Source organism: Anabrus simplex, chromosome 5 (genome assembly GCF_040414725.1).
Source record: "Anabrus simplex isolate iqAnaSimp1 chromosome 5, ASM4041472v1, whole genome shotgun sequence".
Lineage (NCBI taxonomy): Eukaryota > Metazoa > Arthropoda > Insecta > Orthoptera > Tettigoniidae > Anabrus > Anabrus simplex.
The window spans coordinates 63,165,399-63,189,242 of NC_090269.1; the positions used below are offsets into that span (position 1 = coordinate 63,165,399).

The window sequence follows — 23,844 nt, forward strand, 5'->3', positions numbered from 1 at the left end:
GCTGCGGCGTCACATACACCAGTGTCGTGGAGATGGGAACACGTCGCGAGTTAAGCGACTTTCAGCGTGGGATGATCATCGGAGCACGGCGCATTGTGGGGATTACATGCAAATTCGGGTTTCCGAGGTTAACAGTGTCAAGCGTGGATCTTCAGTATCGCAGAGAGAATGTTACCACCCGCGTAAACCGCCGCACGGGATGACTACAGATGTTTAACGAACGACATCACTTCGCCGTCGCAGAACTATACTGGGCGTACGACGGGCTACTGTGAGTCAGATCGTCGCCCAGTTGAATGTTGTGGGGTCAGGAACCCATTTCTACCAGGACGGTAATGAGGCAACTGCACCGCATAGGCTTCACCAGTCGACGACCAATTTCTGTCCCTTTGCTGCCACCACGACACAGAGCTCAACGACGTGCATGGGCCCGCGAACATCGGCAATGGACCATGGAACAGTGGCGGCGTATGGTGTGGTCCGATGAATCCCGGTCCCAGTTGTATCGAGCTGACGTTTGCCACATGAAGGTATGGATCCTGCGTGTCAACAAGGTTGTGTGCAGGCGAGAGGTGGCTTACTTCTGGTCTGGGCGATGATCTCATGGTCGCAATTAGGCCTCATTGTCCGGCTGCAGGGGGCGCTGACAGGTGCACTTTCAGACCATCTACACCCCTTTCTGGTCATAGAGTACCCTGATGGAGATGCCATGTTTCAAGAGGATAATGTGCCATGTCACTGATCTGTTGTGGCACGTATGTGGTTGGAGGTGCACTCCGGTGAAGTTACGACCAAGGATTGGCCCTCCATATCTCCAGATCTTAATCAAATCAAGCTTTTATGGGATGCTGTCGATGCTAGTGTACGCTCCATGAACCCCGCACCAACTACGCAAGACCAATTTGTGGGTAGCAGTGCACGATGCGTGGGTCTAGATACCTCCAGAATGATTCCAACACCTTGCAGAGGCGATGCTTCGCCGTATTGCTGCCGTTTTGAGGGCTCGCTGAGGAGCAACTCATTAACATCACATTCAGCGTCTTCCTATCACGTTTGGCCACTTCATGTCTTTTGTTACAACATAGCGGGTGGAATTCATATTCTGCTGGACCTCGGTGTATGAGCGAAGACAGATGGCACTGGTAATGTGCTCAGTTGATAGAGTTCCTTCAGTCTTTGTTCTCTCCGCATTATCTACGAGTTCTCCTTGATTGTTATTATTCTTACTCGTTCTCATAAACTTTGAAGTAAACCTGGAGAAAATCTCGCTAATTGTTATTAAAAACAATCTAGAAACGCTTTAGTCGATTTTGCTTAAGTTCTAAGCGTTGGTCGACTTGTCGATGGGGCCTTCATGGTTACTCTACCTATTCGACCCTCACCTGTCTACACACCTGCCCCGAGGTCTAATACTATACTTAAAAGAGAAACTGTCACTTTCGATCGTTGTCCTCTTTATAAAGTGTTACTAACGTAAGAGGCGTCCTCACTTACAAAATGCTGCTTGCTTTTCTATTTTCTGTTCTGTTTACAGCAGTGGTCAGTAAGACACCAGTTTTGCGACTGAAGTGGTTGTTCACCTTCTGATCCGTAGGCAGAGTCTATCCGGCCCAGCTCGTATTACCAGACCGTATGTTAGAAGTGTTGAAGTAAATTTATGAAGTTCTTCACAGTCCTTGTGGATTTTACGCATATAACAGGAATCCATTTTCCCAATTCGACGACCTTCTCTAGCATTTCTCGGTAGAAATATACCGGAATGGTGTGAAGTGCGTTTCTTTATTTGCGATACTCTATATACAAAGAACTGCACTAGTGATAACTTCATATGCGTGTTACTTACAAGACGTAATGCTTGTGTTGATCGAAATAGGGAAAGAATACTTCCCCCGTATAAACACCATCGCTGGAAGCTTCTTGGTGGCCAGCTAAACGGATTAACCTTTAAACAAGCCTATCACCTTTAATACCATCTTATATTAAATACTCTTTCATGCGGATTTAGTCGTCTTTCATTCGGAGTGAATTGACGTTCTTCGATTTATACTCCGCAAGAAAAGACATTTCCGATTGACTACTTTCCTTGAGATCATTACTCGTTTGAACTCTAAGCAGAAATTTACAGCATTTCAACTCTCGAGACGTTCAGTCCATACCACCATCAACAGTGGCCAGGCTATTCGAGGCTAAGAATCTCCGCACCCGCTCTTGGTATTCAGTAGGGCTTTCTTGCATTGGTAGACTTGGATCTCTTCTCTCTTCCTTGTAATAAGACTTCCTACGGAGATCAAGTTTACTCCCATCGTGGTTGGAAATAATATCTGGTTTACGGAGACCACCCATCTTTTTACTCCTTGTTTTATTCTTCTCTTTTGAATGCTCATCTCCGCGCATACTTTGCAAGGTATCAGTTCTGGGTGGTCCATCCTCCGGATAACCACTCTTCATACCTTTCCAGGCTATTTTTGCTGAAAGAATGGACCACGCGATTTCCAGTATCGATGCTACGAGCAAATTGATGACTATAACGAACCTAGTCTCTCCTCCACGGCTTGAGAGCAAATGTTTGTGAAAGACGTATTTGTCATTAGACTGCCCACTCTTATTAACATCCGTTTCATTATCAGGAAGTGAAACTTTTTGTGAGTCCTCATTTATGGTACCATCGTTATTGTTCCTGTGAAGATACAACGCACTTGGGAATAGGTCATCGGGTTTAAAAATTGGACCGTGCAAAGCGTCGGTATTATCGCCATTTATGGTATGCTCTTCACCTTCATCACTTTGTGCATGCCTTTCGTCGATGTGTCCCTCAGCAAATTGATCTTCATCAAAAGCTTGCCGAACTGAAACATGATGCCTCTCTTTATTCGTTTGTATATCGAACTGTCCCTCTGTAGAGAAGGTTTCTGAAGTCGCACGAATGTCATGATTTTCATTTATATCATGATTTTCAAGATGAGCAGAACTATGAGGATCATACCGGGGAGACTTTTGAAATATTTGTTCTGTTGGGACTGGCACATTTGGATACAAATTTAAAGGATCTATGTTAAGACGTTGGTTGATACCAGCCGAAGGTTCATTTCGTTCACTAACGATCTGAATCTTGTGATCTGCTTGTGAAGGTGCATTTTGAGAATCACTGTGTTTATGGGATACGGACTGAGTTTGAGATGAAGTCCCGGGTGTAATGTTTATTGCATTTGAATATGTATTCTGTTTACTAGGGAAATAAGCGGTAGTGCCTCTCTCATTTGAAATTTCGGCATTTCTCAATGATCTTTGAACCTCAAAGAGTTCCGAGTTCTGGGATACACTGGATGTAGGATCCACATGGGAAGTTTCTTCCTTTTCCTCGTCCAGAGGAAAGTGCAGGCTGAGTGGAGTTGAATATTGTTCCTTGAGGGAAGACAGCACTTGAAGACGTGTAGAAGCCCATTCCTCTTGAGTCACAGCCAAGGCTGCTGCAGTAACCACGAGACACAGCACGGCGGTAATGCCAGCAATGCACGAGCAGATGAAGAACCAGCGGATGTTGTTGTCTATGTACCATCTGCAACAGGAAAAACAAATTGATAGAAGTTATTCTTAGAGAGCATTATTGTCAAATCTTTACTAATTTATACATGTAGCTGTACAGTATAATCTGGAACACTTTCATTCTGTTAGCGGATTAGTGCATTAAATGAATAAAAGGAAACGGATAGTACAGAAGATAACAGTGACTCTGGGAATAAAGAACGTCAAAAAGTTGAATTGCAACAGGAGTCTGGACAGCAGCCTTATCCCACAGTTACTTCGGATTGCTAACTAGATTCATAGAGAATACTGTTAGTCCAAATAGCCTCTTTGAACGCAGGGAAAATCAAACTTCCAGGCACTACTAGAAGAATATATAAAAATAATTTTACATGAAATATTTGCTAGTTTGAGTTTAATTGGCTTTTGTAGTAAGAAAAGGAAACGGTAATAACTTGACCGTAAATTTATTCACTATTAGCGGTAGTACTCGGCTCTGCTCGAGCACTTCCTTTCAGTGTTTAGTTTTAGGATTTGGTCAACACTTGTTCTTTTTCGACCCCGACGTTATTAGGTTTGCAACGCGAAGGGGGTCTTTCATTTTCACCCCCCTTCGTCGACTCTTTTGCCGATGCCTTCATTCTTTGAAGGTCAGCATCTTCCACATTCCTCCTGATTTGTGTAAATTCAGGCTTGTTGCGTAATAATAATTCAAATCAAAAGCCCCTTGCATCAGAAACTGTGGCAGATCACAAATAAAAAACATCGAAAAACAAGAGAGGAAAATTTTTCAGAAAAATTGTAGGACCTAAATGCGAAAATGAATTTGGAAGAAGAGGAAATCACAGGAAATTTATCAAGTAACAGAAAAATCAGACACCATTAGAAAAAGATTACAATTTTGTGGTCACCTGATCAGGATGGGTAACAATAGACTAACAAAGAAAGTACTAAATCTCGCAGTATCTCTAAAAAATCCACAACAGCTGGCTTACAGAAATAAACAAAGATCTTCAGGAAATAGGTATAAATGAACAAATCTTGAAAGACAGAAAAAAAAATCAGAAATCTCATAAACAAACACAAATTTGCTGATCAACCTAAAAGACAAGCTACAGGATGGATGGAAGAACGCAAGAAGCACAGCGAAAGGATGAAGAGATTTTGGGAAGGCAAGAAGAAACGTTGTGCTAAAGTAGTCTACGCGCGCTTCTTAGTTGGGTATAACGAATCAATAATAATAATAATAATAATAATAATAATAATAATAATAATGGCGTGCAGCCTCCGAAGAGGCGTTGTGCAGGTCTTTCGCGATGACCCCTCTAGGCCACCTGCGCTTCTGTGAGGTGTCGCTACCTAAGATGAATTCTCATGCTGAAGATGGCATGAACACCTAACCTTCAAAACCGAAAAATTAACTAACGCATATTAAAATCTCCGACCCGGCCGGGAATCAAACACGGGACTCATTGGTTGAAAGGTCGGCATGGTAACCATTTAATCATGAAGCAGGACAAAACTCCTGTCCCCGTGCCGAGGGGGTAGAACTCTTTTCAGAGACAGTCCCAATGAAGGTGAGCTAATTGTCATTTTAACCTCATACCAGCACTCCTGCCATTCTTAAATCTCTGGCAGTGCCGGGCTTGTGATGACGGCAGCTAGTAGCACTAACAGTTACGCTACGAAGGCGAACTTGCACGGTTGAACTTCCTCTTAAAGCAATAACCACAATCATCAGGAAAAAAAAAAATGCTTTTAGTTACGAAAAAGATTTTATCAAATAAAATTGTTCAGACATTTTTAAGAGTAGTTCCCTTTACAATTCAACGGGTTAAATTGAAAGCTAAAGTCACAGCGGTCAAAACAAAGAGAAGTGTCATTTGTTCAAAAATGGAGAAAACCAAATTTGTTCACATTAAAATTATTGTAAAAGACGTTTACAGGTTTTATGCATTTAAAAAATCTTATTTTCGATAACATGAAAATATTTCTGTATGCTTATTAAAGATGATGCCACCTATGTGTCATATTAAATAGTTCGTTCTTGTTTATATATTATACGTGAATTTCATTAATTTACAACTTGCACTTACTGATTTTTTTACATTGTATTAAAAATAATTTGCCTACAATTTTCGCAATACTTTGAATTTGCAAAGTTACCTTACAGCCAAAATATATTTCATTTACTACGATTAAAGAATATAATTTTTGCATTTCAGTAACTTGGTGAAATAGGGCCGGCGAGGCGGTGTAGGGATAGCGTTCCTGCCTCTTACTCGGAGGCCTCGGGTTCGATTCCTGGCCAGGTCAGGGATTTTTAACTGGATCTGAGGGCTGCCTCGAGGTCTACTAAGCCTACGTGATTACAATTGAGGAGCTATCTGACAATGAGATTGCGGCCATGGTCTAGGAAGCCAAGAATAACGGCCGAGAGGATTCGTCGTACTGACCACACGACACCTCATAATTTGCAGGCCTCTGGGCTGAGCAACGATCGCTTGGTAGGCCATAGCCGTTCGGTCTGTTGCGCCATGTTTTCTTTTTTTGTGAAACAGGGGACCAATTCACATGTTTTGACTCATCTATATTATCATTTTGACTTTATTCTTCAAGTCTGATTGTCACTAATTATCTTTTCATGAAATGTGTAGGTGCGGACATTTTTCTTCTCATAAGTATGAAATGTTGTCTTTTGGCATAATGTTGAAAGCAATAATTTGTTCATCCTACTTTTGAGATTTTAGTAGGTAAATATATATTCACTAATACGCACTTTATAAATGGTAAAGTATACTTTCTGTTCGTATAGAAGAAACCTTGGGAAGAAGAGTTTAATATTTAATCAATCATTTATAGGCTACAAATAAATGTTGGCATCTAAATATTATTAGGAAGAAAATGTAACTATTCATTACATCTGCTTACATATGTACATTGTTGCATAGTCAGTTTTAAAACAATTCATCTTTACACTCCAATAAACTAAAACTTCACGCACATAAATAAATACACATTATTATAGCAATTTATATGTTTATAATAAGTTTCCATAAAACTTGCAGGTGTATTGTAATTTTACGCTAAGAAACTTGATAGATCATGATCAAATTATAAACTTTTTTGCTAGTGGCTTTACGTCACGTCGACACAGATATGTCTTATGGCGACGATGGGATAGGAAAGGCCTAGGAGTTGGAAGCAAGCGGCCGTGGCCTTAATTAAGGTACAGCCCCAGCATTTGCCTGGTGTGAAAATGGGATACCACGGAAAACCATCTTCATGGCTGCCGACAGTGGGGTTCGAATACACTATCTTCTGATTACTGGATACTGGTCGCACTTAAGCGACTGCAGCTATCGAGCTCGGTAATTATAACTATTATCAATTGAGAAGTTAACTGGCAGGCAGAACCGTAGGATGGTAGAATATGTGATGTCCAAATACACTCATGTTCATAAAAAACAGAACACCTTGAAAGACTAGAGATCGGAAGTTCATATTCACAGGACATGTTCATTAATATGTTCTGCAGAAACGATTAGCTTTTCAGTCATCTAGGTCCAGCATGTGTTATGTTGCCTAGTAGGCACTGGGTCCTCCATGGACACTAACAACTTGTTCTACGCGTGGTGACATCGCCGCGTATAAGGTGTGAATGGCGTCCTGGGGTATAGCCATACATGCTTGCATTCACGTGGTTCCACAGTTCATTGTTGGTGGTTGGCATTGGTCACAGGGTCGCACCCGTCGTTTCACCATATCCCACACATTTTCGATTGGCGACAAGTCCGGTGATTGGGCGGGCCAGCGCAACAGTCCGTTCGTGCAGCAACATGTGGTCGCGCAAAGTCCTGCTGAAATATGGCGTCTGGGGTGTCGTGCAGAAAGGGTATGGCTACGGATCGCAGGATACCATTCATGTAGGTCAAACTGGTCAGTGCCCTGAACACGCACCAACTGTGATTTTTGGTTGCACCCAATAGCGCCCCATACCATAAGGCATTGAGTTTGGCGGTGTATGTCTTGTGCGAATGCAGTCAATGTGATGCCTCTCCCCCTGTCTGCGGCGAACCAAAATGCAGCCATCATTTTCAAACAGAACCTAGATTCGTCCGAAAATACGATCTGTTGCCATTCCTGTCCCCAGTGACGTCGTTCCATACACAATTGCAATCTAGCATGTTTATGCACATTAGTCAAAGGTAGGCGGAAAAGTGGACGACGCGCCGGTAACCCTGACCGTAATAAACGGCGACGGACTGTCACTACTTTTAGTGTACGATGTGTTACACTGTTCCACTGTTGCGCCAGAGCAGAGGAGGATGCAGATCTGTCCTGCAATACCATTCGGATGGGGTGTCAATCTTCTCGGGGGATGGTATGGGTGGTGCGACCAGACCCATCTCGTCGTGTTCTACGGTCTTCTGTGAACCATTCTGTACACAGCCGTTGCACTGCCGAGACACTTCGTCTCACACGAGTAGCAATTTCCCGGATGGATGCATCACTTTCTATCATGCCAATAATGCGCCCTTTTTCAAACTCTCTCATTTGACGGTACGGTTCTCGCGTACGTCTGCAAGGCACCCTGCACGTCTGTTCAAGTCACACTGATTCATTACCTTCGGTTTATAGCGACAACGAGAGTCGCAGGTACATTTTACCAGTCGGTGGTGTTGCGCCGAGATATCGATGTGGACCTTAAACCTGAGGGCCGACATGGTTCAAATGCTAATCATTTCTTCAGATCCTGCTAATGCACATGTCCTAAGAATATGAACTTCCTATCTCCAGTCTTTCGAGGTAATATGGTTTTTAAGAACATGAGTGTAGGATTTTAGGCTAATAAACTTTGCTCCATTTTTCCACTTATTTACTGAAAGAGGTAGCCCTTTATGTGGAGAACACAAAAATAATTAAAATGTGTATACCAGGAAAAAAGCGTGCCACATCTGCTGGGTTTTCTTCAAGCTAGGCAGGGCCTCTCAAACGCCCAAAATCTCACGCGTGCAAATCGAGGCGTAAGAGCTCCGTGCACTGTGCATCGGTCGCGCTCGGGTTGTCTCGGACCAACGCTTCGTCTCTGGGCTACTCGGCTAAGCTCGGCTCTACTCGGGGCAACTCAGCTCGGATTTGGAGCGCTACGGTGCAAGTGGGGAAGAGGGAGACAGGGGGAGCGAGCAAGACAGGCGTGAGGAAAGAGAGAGTAAGCGCTATTGCTCCAAATCGAGGAGTGGGGGGTCTGCACTCTGGTCAACCAAGCGAAGTCGTGTTTTGCACAGTGCACGCACCAAGCGCATGCACCCTGAAAGGCCCTGAGCTAGAAGTTCCCTTCGCGAGCATTTCTTTTCCTACTTCTGTGTCAGAGATTGGCCTTTTGTTAACCGGCTGACACAAGTAAGGTTTTTACATACATACATACATACATACATACATACATACATACATACATACATACATACATACATACATACATACATTATCATTATAGACTGTTATGCCTTTCAGCGTTCAGTCTGCAAGCCTCTGAGAATTTACTAAACGTCGCCACAATCCTCGATTTGCAACTAGTGTTGTGGCCTCATTTAGTTCTATACCTCTTATCTTTAAATCGTTAGAAACAGTCTAACCATCGTCGTCTTGGTCTCCCTCTACTTCTCTTACCCTCCATAACAGAGTCCATTATTCTCCTAGGTAACCTATCCTCCTCCATTCGACTCACATGACCCCACCACCGAAGCCGGTTTATGCGTACAGCTTCATCCATCGAGTCCATTCCTAAATTAGCCTTTATCTCCTCATTCCGAGTACCATCCTGCCATTGTTCCCACCTGTTTGTACCAACAATCATTCTTGCTACTTTCATGTCTGTTACTTCTAACTTATAAATAAGATATCCTGAGTCCACCCAGCTTTCGCTCCCGTAAAGCAAAGTTGGTCTGAAAACAGACCGATGTAAAGATAGTTTCGTCTGGGAGCTGACTTCCTTCTTACAGAATACTGCTGATCGCAACTGCGAACTCACTGCATTAGCTTTACTACACCGTGATTCAATCTCACTTTCTATATTACCATCCTGGGAGAACACACAACCTAAATACTTGAACTTATCGACCTGTTCTAGCTTTGTATCACCAAACTGACATTGAATTCTGTTGAATTTCTTACCTACTGACATCAATTTAGTCTCCGAGAGGCTAATTTTCATACCATACTCATTGCACCTATTTTCAAGTTCCAAGATATTAGACTGCAGGCTTTCGGCACAGTCTGCCATTAAGACCAAGTCGTCAGCATAGGCCAAACTGCTTACTACATTTCCACCTAACTGAATCCCTCCCTGCCATTTTATACCTTTCAGCAGATGATCCATGTAAACTACAAACAGCAAAGGTGAAAGATTACAGCCTTGTCTAACCTCTGTAAGTACCCTGAACCAAGAACTCATTCTACCATCAATTCTCACTGAAGCCCAATTGTCAACATAAATGCTTTTGATTGATTTTAATAATCTACCTTTAATTCCATAGTCCCCCAGTATGGCGAACATCTTTTCCCTTGGTACCCTGTCATATGCTTTCTCTAGATCTACGAAACATAAACACAACTGGCTATTCCTCTCGTAGCATTTTTCAATTACCTGGCACATACTGAAAATCTGATCCTGACAGCCTCTCTGTGGTCTGAAACCACACTGGTTTTCATCCAACTTCCTCTCAACGACTGATCGCACCCTCCCTTCCGAGATACCTCGTTGTTGCAATCCTTCCTGTTCCCTTGCTTATAGATAGGTGCAATTACTGCTTTTGTCCAATCTGAAGGTACCTTACCAACATTCCACGCTAATTTTACTACTCTATGAAGCCATTTCACCCCTGCCTTCCCACTATACTTCACCATTTCCGGTCTAATTTCATCTATTCCTGTTGCCTTATGACAATGGAGTTTATTTACTATCCTTTCCACTTCCTCAAGCATAATTTCACCAACATCATTTTCCTCCTCCCCATGAGCTTGGCTGTTTGCAACACCACCATGATGATTTCCTTTTACATTGAGAAGATGTTCAAAATATTCCCTCCACCTCTCCAGTGATTCCCTGGGATCTATTATGAGTTCACCTGAATTACTCAAAACACTGTTCATTTCCTTTTTCCCTCCCTTCCTAAGATTCTTTATTACTGTCCAGAAAGGTTTCCCTGCTGCTTGACCTAGCCTTTCCAGGTTATTACCAAAATCTTCCCATGACTTCTTTTTGGATTCAACAACTATTTGTTTCGCTCTGTTTCTTTCATCTACGTACAAATCCCTGTCTGCCTCGGCCCTTGTGTGGAGCCATTTCTGATAAGCCTTCTGTTTACGTTTACAGGCTGCTCTCACTTCATCATTCGACCAAGATGTTCGCCTTTTCCCATCTTTACACACAGTTGTTCCTAGGCATTCCCTTGCTGTTTCTATTACAGCATCCCTGTATGCCACCCATTCACTTTCTATATCCTGAACCTGCTTACTGTCTACTGTTCGAAACTTCTCACTAATCATATCCATGTACTTCTGTCTAATTTCCTCGTCCTGGAGATTTTCTACCCTTATTCGTTTGCAGACAGATTTCACTTTCTCTACCCTAGGCCTAGAGATACTTAGTTCACTACAGATCATCGAAAACCCCCCGAAAAACTCGTACATTCCTAACATTTCCTGAATTCAAAATCTGTTAAGGTATAGTCTATTATGGATCTGGTACCCCTAGCCTCCCATGTGTAGCGGTGAATAGCCTTATGCTTGAAGAATGTATTCGTAACAGCTAAACCCATACTAGTACAGAAGTCCAGCAAACGCTTCCCATTCCCATTAGCTTCCATATCTTCCCCACATTAACCAATCACCCTTTCGTATCCTTCAGTTCTATTCCCAACTCTCGCATTGAAATCGCCCATTAGCACTATTCTATCCTTGCTGTTGACCCTGACCACGATGTCACTCAATGCTTCATAAAACTTGTCAACTTCATCCTCATCTGCACCCTCACATGGTGAATACACGGACACAATTCTTGTCCTAATTCCTCCCACTGACAAATCTACCCGCATCATTCGCTCATTTACGTGCCTAACAGAAACAATGTTGCGTGCAATGGTATTCCTGATAAAGAGCCCTACCCCAGACTCTGCCCTTCCCTTTTTAACACCCGTCAAGTACACTTTATAATCTCCTCTCTCTTCCTCATTATCTCCCCTTACCCGAATATCACTTACTCCTAGCACATTCAGGTGCATCCTCTTTGCTGACTCAGCCAGTTCTACCTTCTTTCTTCCATAAGTCCCATTAATATTGATAGCTCCCCATCGAATTCCATTTCGTTCGCCAAGTTGTTTCCAAAGAGTCCCTCGCCTGTCAAATGGGAGTGGGACTCCATTACTCCCATAGGTCCGAGGCTTGCTTAAAGTGTTCTGAGCTCGGTAAATTCATGAAGCAGGATGCTGCCCTACTTGCACATAGTCCAAGTGAGGATCTCTCCTCTAACGGGTTATGGTCCACCGGTGAATTGTATAGTCCTAGCCGCCTGAGCACAAGGAGGGCCACGACTCAGAATATGTCCGAGATGCCCACTCCCATTCCATAGCAACTGGTATCCCGACTCTCAGGACCACTTAGTAGGCCACTCAGCCGTTGCCCATGGTTCACGAACTAGGACGTGACTACAGTAACCCACAAACATGAACCACAGGTTTTTACAAAATGCAAATAATTTAAGAAAAAATTTAGATGATGAAACGTTTAGTGACCACTAAGAATTGATTAAAATTAATTAATTCTAATTTATAAGCGTGAATGGGCGACGACTTTTGCGGATGAAATCTACAAGAATACTGAAAATTTGAGACTAAAGCTGAATATTTTTGTAAAGGGAACGAATTTGTTATTTGAATTATTTGCTATAAATGATCGAAAATTCTCTTAAAGATGTTCATTTCGCCGGGCCGAGTGGCTCAGACGGTTGAGGCGCTGACCTGACCCCAACTTGGCAGGTTCGATCCTGGCTCACTCCGGTGGTATTGGAAGGTGCTTAAAAACGTCAGCCTCGTGTCGGTAGATTTACTGGCACGTAAAATAACTCCTACGGGACTAAATTCGGGCACCTCGGCGTCTCCGGTAAACGTAAGAGTAGTTAGTGGGACGTAAAGACAATAGCATTGTTTAATGATTATTTCAGGCTCTTAATTATATCGGAACGTCCGGCTTCCAGGATGAATTATCAGCGTATTGGCATAGGGCCCTGGGATCATTTCAAGGTAGAACTGAAGAGATTAACCACGTTTGATTAATTCTTCTAGCTCGGAGACCATATATTATTAGAATCTGAATAGTTTCTCACGAATGCTACGAATTATTCTTTCTTTCTTAAGCGGTTTACAGTCCAGGGTTGGTTTTTGCCCTCGGATTCAGCGAGGAATCCCATTTTTACCATCTCAATGGCAGTGTCTTGGAGGGAAGGAGAACCAGTACCTCGGCCAGGTGGCCTCACCTGCTATGCTGAACAGGGGCCTTGTGCGGGGAATGGAAGATTGGAAGGCATAGACAAGGGGGAGGGAAGGAAACGGCCATGGCCTTAAGTTAAGTACCATTCCTGCATTTTTATGGAGGAGAAGTGGGAAACTAAGAAAAACTACTCTGAGGATATCTGAGGGGGGGAATCTAACTCCCCTCTATTCAGTTGTCTCGAGGCTGAGTGTACTCCGTTCTAGTCCTCGTTCCACGTTTCAAATTTAGTGGCAAAGCCGGGAATCGAACCCAGGTCTCCGGGAGTGGCAGCTAATCACACTAACCATTACACTACAGAGGCGGAGGACAATTATTACGGTACTGAAATCAGTAATATGTACATTAGTCCTCTACTGACCCATGAAGTTAAAAAAAAATGGTGATGGGAACGTCTGAGAGAACATTAATTGTAATTTTATATCGAGAATTAAAAAACACAACGTGCCCTTTTTTAAGGTTAAAATTTCTACGGCTTACTTTTATTCCGAATGGATAAGAATATTATAATCATGTTATTTGTTTTCGTCCACTAACTGCTATTTGGTTTTAGGTGACACCGAGGTGCTGGAAATTTTTATTTAGCAAGGTGACTATTTGGTAACTAGATCTCTTTACTCTGTTCTCGTTATGGAAATATGGATAGAAATTGTTCTACAGTAATTCAATGTAATATATATATATATATATCTGAGTGTTAATGTGTGCAGTGGTACTGAATTATCCTCTGGGTGTGGTACTTCCATTAATAGGCATTGGCTGTGAGCTTGCATTCGGAAGATAGTGAGTTCAAAAGTTCACTGTCGGCAGACCTGAAAATGGTTTTGTGTGGTTTCCAATTTTCACATCAGGCCACGGCCGCTTCCTTCCAGCTCCTAGCCCTTTCCTCTGCCATTGTCGCTCTAAGAGCCATCTGTGTTGGTGCGACGTAAAATAAATAAATAAATAAATAAATAAATAAATAAATAAATAAATAAATAAATAAATATATAAATAAATAAATAAATAAATAAATAAATAAATAAATAAATAAATAAATAAATAAATAAATAAATAAATAAGCATTGAATTTCCCTAGATATCGCGTGTCACAGGGAGGATTATTATTGTCCTGTGCATTTCATTTTGATCGGCTGCGGTATGCAGTTGGCTGGATGATCCCCTCTGTTGTTGGAAGTAGCGAGATCGAAATCTTGCCCAGGAGGTTGACAATCATGAGATATGAAATTAGAGAGACTGGTCAGTTGATTTAGCGGTAGGTTAAATGGTCTCTTTTCATGATAGATCATCAAAACTGTCGTGTTGTAAGGCCGATGAATGTTAAGAGGATGTTTAACACACATTATTAAGCAAGGTGGTGGTGATTATTGTTTTAATAGGAAGTACAACTAAGCAACCATCCTCGATTAACACTAATCAGAGGGAAAAGTTCGAATGGATCTCACTCTTCGAAAAATGAAGGTATCGGTCAAAGAAAGACAAGGGCCACAAAAGGCATGAAAATGAAAGGCTTCCTAGGACTCGTGATCTAATACTGTCGGGGTCAGAAAAGATCAAGTGTTGACGAACGGAGGTCGGATAGGATAGATGAAAGTGAGGAGCATGACACAAGTGGAAGCAATATCAGGACTCAGCTAAGGGCCCCGTGGTCGTCAACCCATGCCCCCAAGTTCAGAGACCGTGGGGCCTCCTTTAGTCGCCTCTTACGACAGGCAGGGGATACCATGGATGTTATTGTACTGCCCCCACCCACAAGGGCTTATTAAGCAACTAAGCAAGCCAATCAAGTTTAAATATTTAAGTGACTGTTGATAACCTGGTCATAGCCACGGGAACTCCAATTTTATGAGGGAATCCCAACTAATGGGACGTGGCTTTCCATTTTTAAAATCTCAAATGCACTGGCTCTTTTCGTTTCACGCGTCTTACAGCGAATGGTACTCACTAAACTTTCGGGCTTTTACCTGTAATCGCATATTCTGTGGTGTCGCGAACAAACATTTAGGCCGATGGCTCCAAAACATCGCACACAACTCCTCTAACTCTGACATTATAAAAGAGGTACATGGTGAGATCCTGGAAGGAACATAAACTTTTGTTAATGGAAAATGAAAATGAAAAAAAAAAAAGGGGGATCTACTTTAATATGTAATATCTAAGAATTTTTTCTGTTCCTTCTGCTACTTACAAAAGGAATTAATAAATACAGAGAGAAAACTTAAAATAAAGCGCTACAACATAGTAGTGAAACTTGAATGCCTTTATACCAGCGAATGTCTAGCACTGAACTACAAGCTTGATAAATTAGAAATATTAGAAAGAAGAATTATAAGGAAAATATAAGGTGCTCTAAGAATTGCAGAGTTTTGGAAATTAAGAAGTAACAATGAAATGTACCAGAACATAGAAAACATATCAGAAACAATAAGAAAAAGGAGATTGTTATTTCTTGGACACATTTACAGAATGGATGACAATAGACTAACTAAACGAATCTTCAAGTACCATTGGGAAAATAAATCAACTACCACCTGGATTCAAGAAGTCAAGAAAGACTTGGAAAGGAACAACATACAAGAAGAAGAATTATTGGAAAGAAAGATTTTTAGAAAGAAAGTCTTACAAATGGAAGGATTCCAAGGGTGGAAGGAAAAGAAAACAGGCACAAAGTGGACTGAAGACAGGAAAAAGAAGCACAGTGAAACAATGAAAGAATACTGGAAGAAAAGGAAAGAACAACCGAGGAGGAAGAATTGAAATTGTAACGTGGTCCTTAGAAGGCCGGAACGCAAGACGAAGAAGAAGAAGACAGAGAGATTTGGCTATGTGGTTTGGGTCTCGTAGCTGTTAGCTTGCATTCGAGAGATAGTGGGTTCGATCCCAATGTCGACAGCTGTAAAGATGGTTTCCCATTTTCACACCAGACAAATGCTGGGAATATATCGTAACTAAAGCCACGGGCGCTTCCTTCCCAGTCCTAGCCGTTTCCTATCCCATCGCCGCAAAAATACAAATTTTTTACAACTTGCTTTACGTCGCACAGTCTCGGATAGGTCTTATGACGATGATAGGATAGGAATAAACAAGGCGTGGAAAGGAAGCGGCCGTGTTCTTAATTAAGGTACAGCCCCAGTACTTTGCCTGGTGTGAAAATGGGAAAACACGGGAAACCATCTTCAAGGCTTCCGACAGTGGGGTTTGAACGTACTATCCTCCGAATGAAAGCTCACACATGCGCGTTTCTAACCTCACGGCCAACTCTCTCGGTGCCTAAACACCTGTCTGTGTCGGTATGACGTAAAGAAAAAAGGAGAAAGAAAATCACTGACTTTCCTTCTTTATTATGATGTCAGGAGTGATATCATGGAGCACGCAGTGTTTATAGCAGACCAGAGGGCGATAATAATTAACCTCCCATCATCCTCGCTCACCTTCATGAACTAATTCTAGAATGTTAATGTCAAGGTTTTTGTTCTGGAGTGGATTTATCACCAGTAGCATTTCCTTCCTCTGTAATAACTTTTTTTTTTAGCCTGCAGGAGTTTCTTGAACATTAATGTTATACTCCATACAACGGAGAATCTTTCTTTTACCTCTCACAGTTCTCTCCTAGTGTGACACAATCACTTCAAAGAAGTTTCTATTTGCGGACTGCCGAGCTGAGTAGCTAAGGTAGTGGAGCGCCGATCTTCTGAGCCCAACTTGGCAGGTTCATCCTGACTCAGTCCAGGTGCTCAAATCATCAACCTCAAATCAGTAGATTTACTGGCACATAAAATAAATCCTGTAGGACAACATTTTGGCACATCACTGTCTCTGAAAACCATGAAAATGTAGTTTGTGTGACTAATAATAATAATAATAATAATAATATCGAGCGAGTTGCCAAATCGTCTACTGCACTCGACACGAAATAAGGGTGAACACTGAAGAGAGTGTGAAAGAAAGTAGTTTGGTAAGCTCTCCTCACCTAACAAGGATCACTTAGAACTTATAAACATGATATCGGCTTTTGGGCTTATGCCGTGTAAAGAAAATAAGGTGAAATTCTTTACGTTTCGCAGAGAAATTCGCTCCGCGTCTTTAGAAGACTTCATAAGCCCAAAAGCCCGTATCATGTCTAAAAGTACTGGCCGTGAACGCATCAGTGTTAACACTTAGAATTTGTTAACTCAGCAGGGTGTCATTGACTGCTGACTTCAAGCTCGCGGTCATCTTTCGTCCCCAAGTATGCCATTCAAGCAACGCACCTCTGCGCGTAGCATTCTTCTTGAAGCTGTGTAAGTGCACAGGTGGCTTCATTCGACAACTGCATCCTCTATTGCAGGGCCTCTCAAACACCTAAAATCTCACGCGTGCAAACCGAGGCGCACAGGCTCCGTGCACTGTGCATTGGTCCGAGTCGGCTCAACTCGGCTTGACTCGGGTGGTGTGGTGTGTGCTGAGAGCGACGAAGCGTTCGGTGATAGACGGATTGTTTATCAGTGAAATAGATAAGCGGAAGACAACAACATAATAATTGAGCAAGCTATTTCGAAGAAAGCAAAGACTTCCGAAAGTCCATTTCGACCGAACTGGGAACTTTCGCATTTGTTTTTTGTCGGTCGAGACGATAAAGCCAAATGCTTAATCTGAGGGACAATAATTACGTGATCAACATGATGTATTTTTCAATAGAAAGACTTTGCTCGAATTCTACCAGAATTTGTCAAAAGAAGATTTTCGTAAGCTGCATCGAGAAGCAGCTAAGATTATTTCTATGTTTCGTTCCACATGCATATGCGAAAGGTTCTGTTTTCCTGTTTTGACTTGTACGAAAACTAGATTGCGTGCGAGTATTTCTGATGGTAATTTAAAGAACGCTCTCAGAATTGCTGTCAGCCGATCCGTTGCTCCAGACATTACTGGTATAATTGCAAAGAAAAAGGAAAGAAGTGATAGAGAAGGTTAGTTGTCTCCTCAAACCAAATTGAAGGAAGAGAACACCAGTAACCTGGTCCCATACAACTGAGTGTCTCGGCTTATCTCTCGCAAACATCTCGCAGCGAGTGGAGAGACAGAGGCAAGGGAGAGACAGATGTACGGAAAGAGGAGTGGGGGTTTGCACTCTGGTCAACCTAGTGAAGTCGCCTCTTTCACCTTGCGCCGTGCAGTGCACTGGCGCATGCATCCTGAGAGGCTCCGCTCTATTGCCTACCTGGCTTGTAAACGCTGTGTTCTACACATACCAACATTCGCACTAACCGTACCTCAGCATTTTCGGTACTGTCACACCCGTAAATGAGGCTGAGACTTCAGGGAAAGCTATATTTTGCTCTGGCCGGTGCCAACAGACAGATGCAAAAATGTCCCAACCATCAAGAAATGGCAGCAGGCGCCTGGAGTAAAGTGTAAACTTAAAAAAAGCGAAGCTAAAATCAGCACTACGATGATGTTTATCTCAATCATTCATGAGAATGAACATTCCCTAAGGCTGAAGTACGGTAGCAACTTCTGTAGCCAAGTACGTATTTCTAAAACATTCAAAACGCATCATATTTTGACTTTGAATTGATAACTATGCTGGCGGAAAAAGTATCCAAACACCATGAAATAAGGAATGTAGAATACGAAAATTTTTGTAATATATTTGTAGAGGTAATATTTAATTGACCAAAGGTACAAGACTACAGGTTAATATCCGTGCGAGAAAAGCCGTCGCAAATGTGCCATGCTGGTCCATTAATAACCGGTGTAATCGACCTGACTGTTGAATGCAGGCATGCAAACCTGCGTGCATTGTGTCATACAGGTGCCGGGTGTCAGCTTGTGAGGTGGAGTTTCATGCCTGTTGCACTTGGTTGGTCAATACAGGAACGGTTAATGCCGGTTGTGAATGACGCTGGAGTTGTTGTCCAGTTATGTCCCATACGTGCTCTATTGGGGACAGATCGGGGGGTCGAGCAGGCCAAGGCAACATGTGGACACTCGATAGAGCACGTTGGGTTACAACAGCGGTATGGGAGCGTGCATTATCCTGTTGGAAAACATCCCAGGGAATGCTGTTCATGAATGGCAGCACATCAGGTGGAATCACCAGACGGACATACACATCTGCAGTCAGGAGGCGTGGAAGCTGTCATAGAAAATTGCTCCCCAGACCAGAACTCCCGGTGTAGGTCCAGTGTGTCGACGCCGCAAGCATGTGGAGTGCAGGCGCTCACATGGCCTCCTTATAACATACATACGGCCATCACTGGCACCAAGGTAGAACCGGCTTTCATCGGAAAACGCAACGGGCCTCCACTCCGTCCTCCAATGAGCTCTTGCTTGACACCACTGAAGTCGCAGGCGGCGGTGGATTGGGATAAGTGGAATGCACACCGCAGGACATCTTGTTCGTAGCTGACCTTCAAGTAATCGATTTCGAACAGTTCGTTGCGTTACTGTGGTGCCAACTGCCGCTCGAATAGCTACTGCAGACGCAGTCCGCTGCGCCACAGCCATACGCCGTATACGGCGGTCCTTCCTCTCGGTGGTGCCACGGGGACGTCCGGAGCCCGGTCTTCTTGCGAGCGTATCTTTTTGTGACCACTACTCTCAGCACGCATGCACGGTGGAGACATTCTTGCCAAGTCGTTCTGCAATAGCGCGGAAGGAAAATCCACCTTCACGTAGCCCTATTATACGGTCTCGTTCAACCACAGTGAGCTGTTGATACTGGCCTCATCGTCGTCGAAAAGGCATTCTTGACCCACTCAGTCACTCCGTCCAATCTTACGGGTAACTAACACTCTCGCACAGTACAGCCCGTATTTAAAGCAAACCTGGTGTGCAGCGTCATGGAGCCGCTACTAGCGCCACGCTAATGCGATTTGCGGGAAATTTGAAACAACGTCATCTTTCAGATGTATAAACACGCCTAATAGCGTTCGTTAATCTAGCATAACCACTTCTGAGGAATCTAGGGCCTCCGGATAAGAGCACACACTCTACACCGCAGGAGCTGGATAATTACGAGATAATTTGTGAAGAAATCTTACAGGAGATATTTCAAAACGTTTGCCTTGCTATTTGTCTTTAATTTCTTCACCTATGACCTATATCCGTGCCGCTGAGGATTCGAAGATATGTGAACTCACCTCCTCCAGGCCAAGATGCCTGTGAGACCTGCCAGCGCTGCTGCCATCCCCAGCCAAGCTCCACCTCCGTACCGTCCCGTCCAGTCGGTGGGAGCCATGAAGTCAGCCGGTTGAGCCATGTCCAAGCCTGCTAGTAGGATACAGGTAGCCGCCAGAGCCAAATGAACGGCTCCCAGACCTCCAACAGTACTTGCAGAGTAGCGTCGTTCCGACGGGTAAAGGCGGGCGGCGTCAGGTTGGGCTCGTACCTTCACAGTGTACACCTCCTCCATGGTGGCTGCTGGAACAATAAGATTTAAATCATTGTAGAATTCTAGTCATATTAAACAAGCAGTTCTTATTTAAGCACTGATAGTAAAATTCCACCATCCTGAGTGGTGATAGAGGTGGCATTTTTAATTAATTAATTCATTCATTGATTAATTAAGTTATTTATTGAATTAATTCATTCATTAATTTGAGGGAAGTACAACTACACAATAATTCCCTCTTTAACTCTAATTAGGAGAAGAAAAGGAGATTCCACCTTTTGAAATATGAAAATATCGATTAAAGAAAGGAAGGAACCACAAAACTTGTGAATATAAGACTCCCTAGACCTCGTCAAGTTAATAAAGTGCTTGGAAAATTGAATCTCAGAACTCTTTCAGCTCGGAGAAAAGTAACCAGTCTGAATCTACTATACTCGTACGACGCAGCTAATGGTTTATTTAGACCACCTCAATTAGTTTCCTCTTTACCCCCACTGTGTCCTTACCGTAGTATCAGAATGAAGACCCTCTTCCATACTCCCTAACCACCAACTTTCTCTTACCCGAAGATCCATATTTATATGTTCTCCAGCCATGTTAAAATACCTTTTATCTTAATAGGAAGTTAGGTATTTTCTTATCATATCCTTCCTTCTGCCATGGTATTTCTTACATAATTGAGCTTCTTTAATTCCCTTCCGGTTCTTTCATGGTCTTCCGATCTCTGTCTCTTCTGTTTTACATGAACTTTCCTTTCTTTATATCGTTGTTTATGTAAGCATGTAAAATACAAGGTTTTAATTGCATTAGGCTTGTAAAGTTTTCTTGTTTATATTTGTGTTCTTTGTATATGTCTGTATATTTCCCATTTTAGATTAATTGCTGTAGCTATTTTACATATGAGATTTAGTACGGATCTTTGAATTTCGGTGCTATGCTGTTTTTAATTAAATAAATAAATAAATAAATAAATAAATAAATAAATAAATAAAAATAAATAAATAAATAAATAAATAAATAAATAAATAAATAAAAAAATAAATGCCGCCGGGATCGAAAAAGAACTTAAGTTGACCAAGGTAGGTCAGAGAGGAAATATGAAAGCAAGGAATCTGGAAACAAGTCTAAATAGTTACAGACTCGGATAGGGGCTATGTGGTCGAAAACCTACCCTCCCATATTGAGAGCATCTGGATATCATCATCTTGAGCGTGGACTTCCGATTTACACAAGATTGCACCAGCAGGTAATATTAGCGACATATGCAGCAATTCTTGAGGGTATGTATTCTATTCTTCTCGCGGATATTACTCGCAGAAATGGGGCTTGTACGGACAATTCTTCTCGGATTCTTCTTTACACCTGTATGCTACACCGCATTGAAAATTAATGCATTATGCCTTCCTGTCTAGAGCTCAAATAGAAAGCATTCCTTGGGTGTGGAAAGCCATCAGTCACTCCACAAAGCGTCAAGATTTTTGAGGCACCGTACTACACAGAAGACTCTGGAGAAATCACCGACCTGACCACATCCTGCTAGTATGTAAATAGTACTCCAGGCAACGAAAGTTTTAGAGCAGTTTTAGAGAAGGTCTCTGTAGATATCGCGGTTCTGCAAGAATAGTGACAAAACTCGAAAATGGACGTTTTCGAGAAAACAAAGTTTAAAACACCATATCAAATCAAGGATATTTTATCAGACTATTTTCTACATGATAAAATTTGCCGTATATTACAGCACATTTTCAGAGTTTCGATGAAATCACAACTAAGAAGTGTCAGTATTCTTGACTGGCGAAGTTCATTGTCCTTAAGTAGTAGGCCTATAACGGCATTTGCGATTATTTTCGCTAGAAAGAAAGGAGTTATACTTACGGCAGTTTTCGAGATCGAAGGAGTGATAATTCTTGCATATACTACATGTCTTAACTATATTTTTTTTAGTTGTGCCACTATTCTTGCGGGGGGTACGTTACACTTGCATACATCCACTCAGCTACGTATCAGTCAGTCATCGTGTTGGTCACTCAGTCGTGAACCGAGCACACCTTATCACCTCGCCTACATTTAAGCAGCCCTCATATTTGCCACAATAATTGCGGTAAGACTGAGGAACACTACTGAATAACAGCGAAGGTGGGTTCATATTCCCTTATATCTTATATCTTAGATTATTGCTTAGATTAGACATTGCTGTATTTTCCTGTTAGTGTCCAGCACGTGTTCCTAGAAACTCAACAATTAGAGTAGGAGCGAACCTAAAAGAATGACAGTAAAGGAACGCAGAGAAGTGGGAGGTATAGTGTAGTGATTAATGGGTATGTGCAAGAATAAAGATTAAAAAGAGGGAGTTGACTTGAATTGTTATCTGTTGAATGGTGCAAAGATGGAAGAGAGAAATCTGTTAAGAATCTGTAGGAAGACAATATAGATTAGAATCAAAATATAATTGAATCTTAAACTAAAATATGCTTGCCATGAGGCACAACAATACACAAATGATTCACATGCATTTGTAGTAAATTTCGATCCATAGGTTCATAGCGATATTTCAAGTGCTGGATCATCCGTACAGGTTTCTGATGATTGCTACTGACAATTTTATAACAGTTGTTACAATCTGATCTTGAAGTTCTTTTTCCACTTTACAAATCATTTGGGAATCTTTCCTCTGGCCCCAAAGTAGGCCTTTTTACGGCGATTCTGTAGAGGTTATATGATCTTTGAAAGAAGGGTGTTACTGGCTGTAAAGGAGAAGGCGTATAAGTCTCTGGTAAGACCGCAGTTAGAGTATGGCTCCAGTGTACGGGACCTTCACCAGGACAACTTGATACGAGAACTGGAGAAAATTCAAAGGAAAGCAGCCCGATTTGTTCTGGGTGATTTCCGACAAAGGAGTAGTGTTACGAAAATGTTGCAAACTTTGGGCTGGGAAGACTTGGGAGTAAGGAGACGATATGCTCGACTATGCGGTATGTTTCGAGCTGTCAGTGGTGAGTTGACGTGGAATGATATAAGTAGAAGAATAAACTTGATTGGAGCTTTTAAAAGTAGGAGTGATCATGATATGGAGATAAAGTTGGAATTCAAGAGGACAGATTTGGGGCAAATATTCACTTATAGGACGAGGAGTAAGGGACTGGAATAATTTATCAAGCGAAATGTTCGATTAATTTCCAAGTTCGTTGAAAATATTTAAGAAAAAGCTAGGTGAACAATTATAAATAAATGTAAATGTGATGTAAACAATTGCTAGGTAATCTGCCACCTGGGCAGCCACCATAAATGCAGATAATTGATAGCTTTCTTTCCTCCGTCGACCTCCTCAGGTTACGAAAGTCTTCAAATCGAATAGCGGGATCTATTACTTCAACTGAACATTTGTTGCATTTAATTGCGATTAT

General features: G+C 42.2%; 1 protein-coding gene across 3 annotated transcripts in view; it reads right to left on the bottom strand.

Annotated features, from left to right (window-relative positions):
- Positions 1–517: 517 nt before the first annotated feature.
- LOC136874383 (uncharacterized) overlaps positions 518–23,844 on the bottom strand; it is a 260,795-nt gene continuing 237,468 nt past the window's right edge. For 2 of the 3 annotated variants that reach the window (XM_067148019.2, XM_067148021.2), the window contains 2 exons: positions 20,190–20,469; positions 518–3,556 (listed from right to left, as the gene is read on the bottom strand). In XM_067148019.2, the coding sequence (XP_067004120.2) occupies positions 2,146–3,556; positions 20,190–20,461 (1,683 nt within the window). In that variant the 5' untranslated portion in view covers positions 20,462–20,469 and the 3' untranslated portion in view covers positions 518–2,145. The remainder of the gene's footprint in view (positions 3,557–20,189; positions 20,470–23,844) is intronic. The other variant, XM_067148020.2, reaches the window with a different exon arrangement.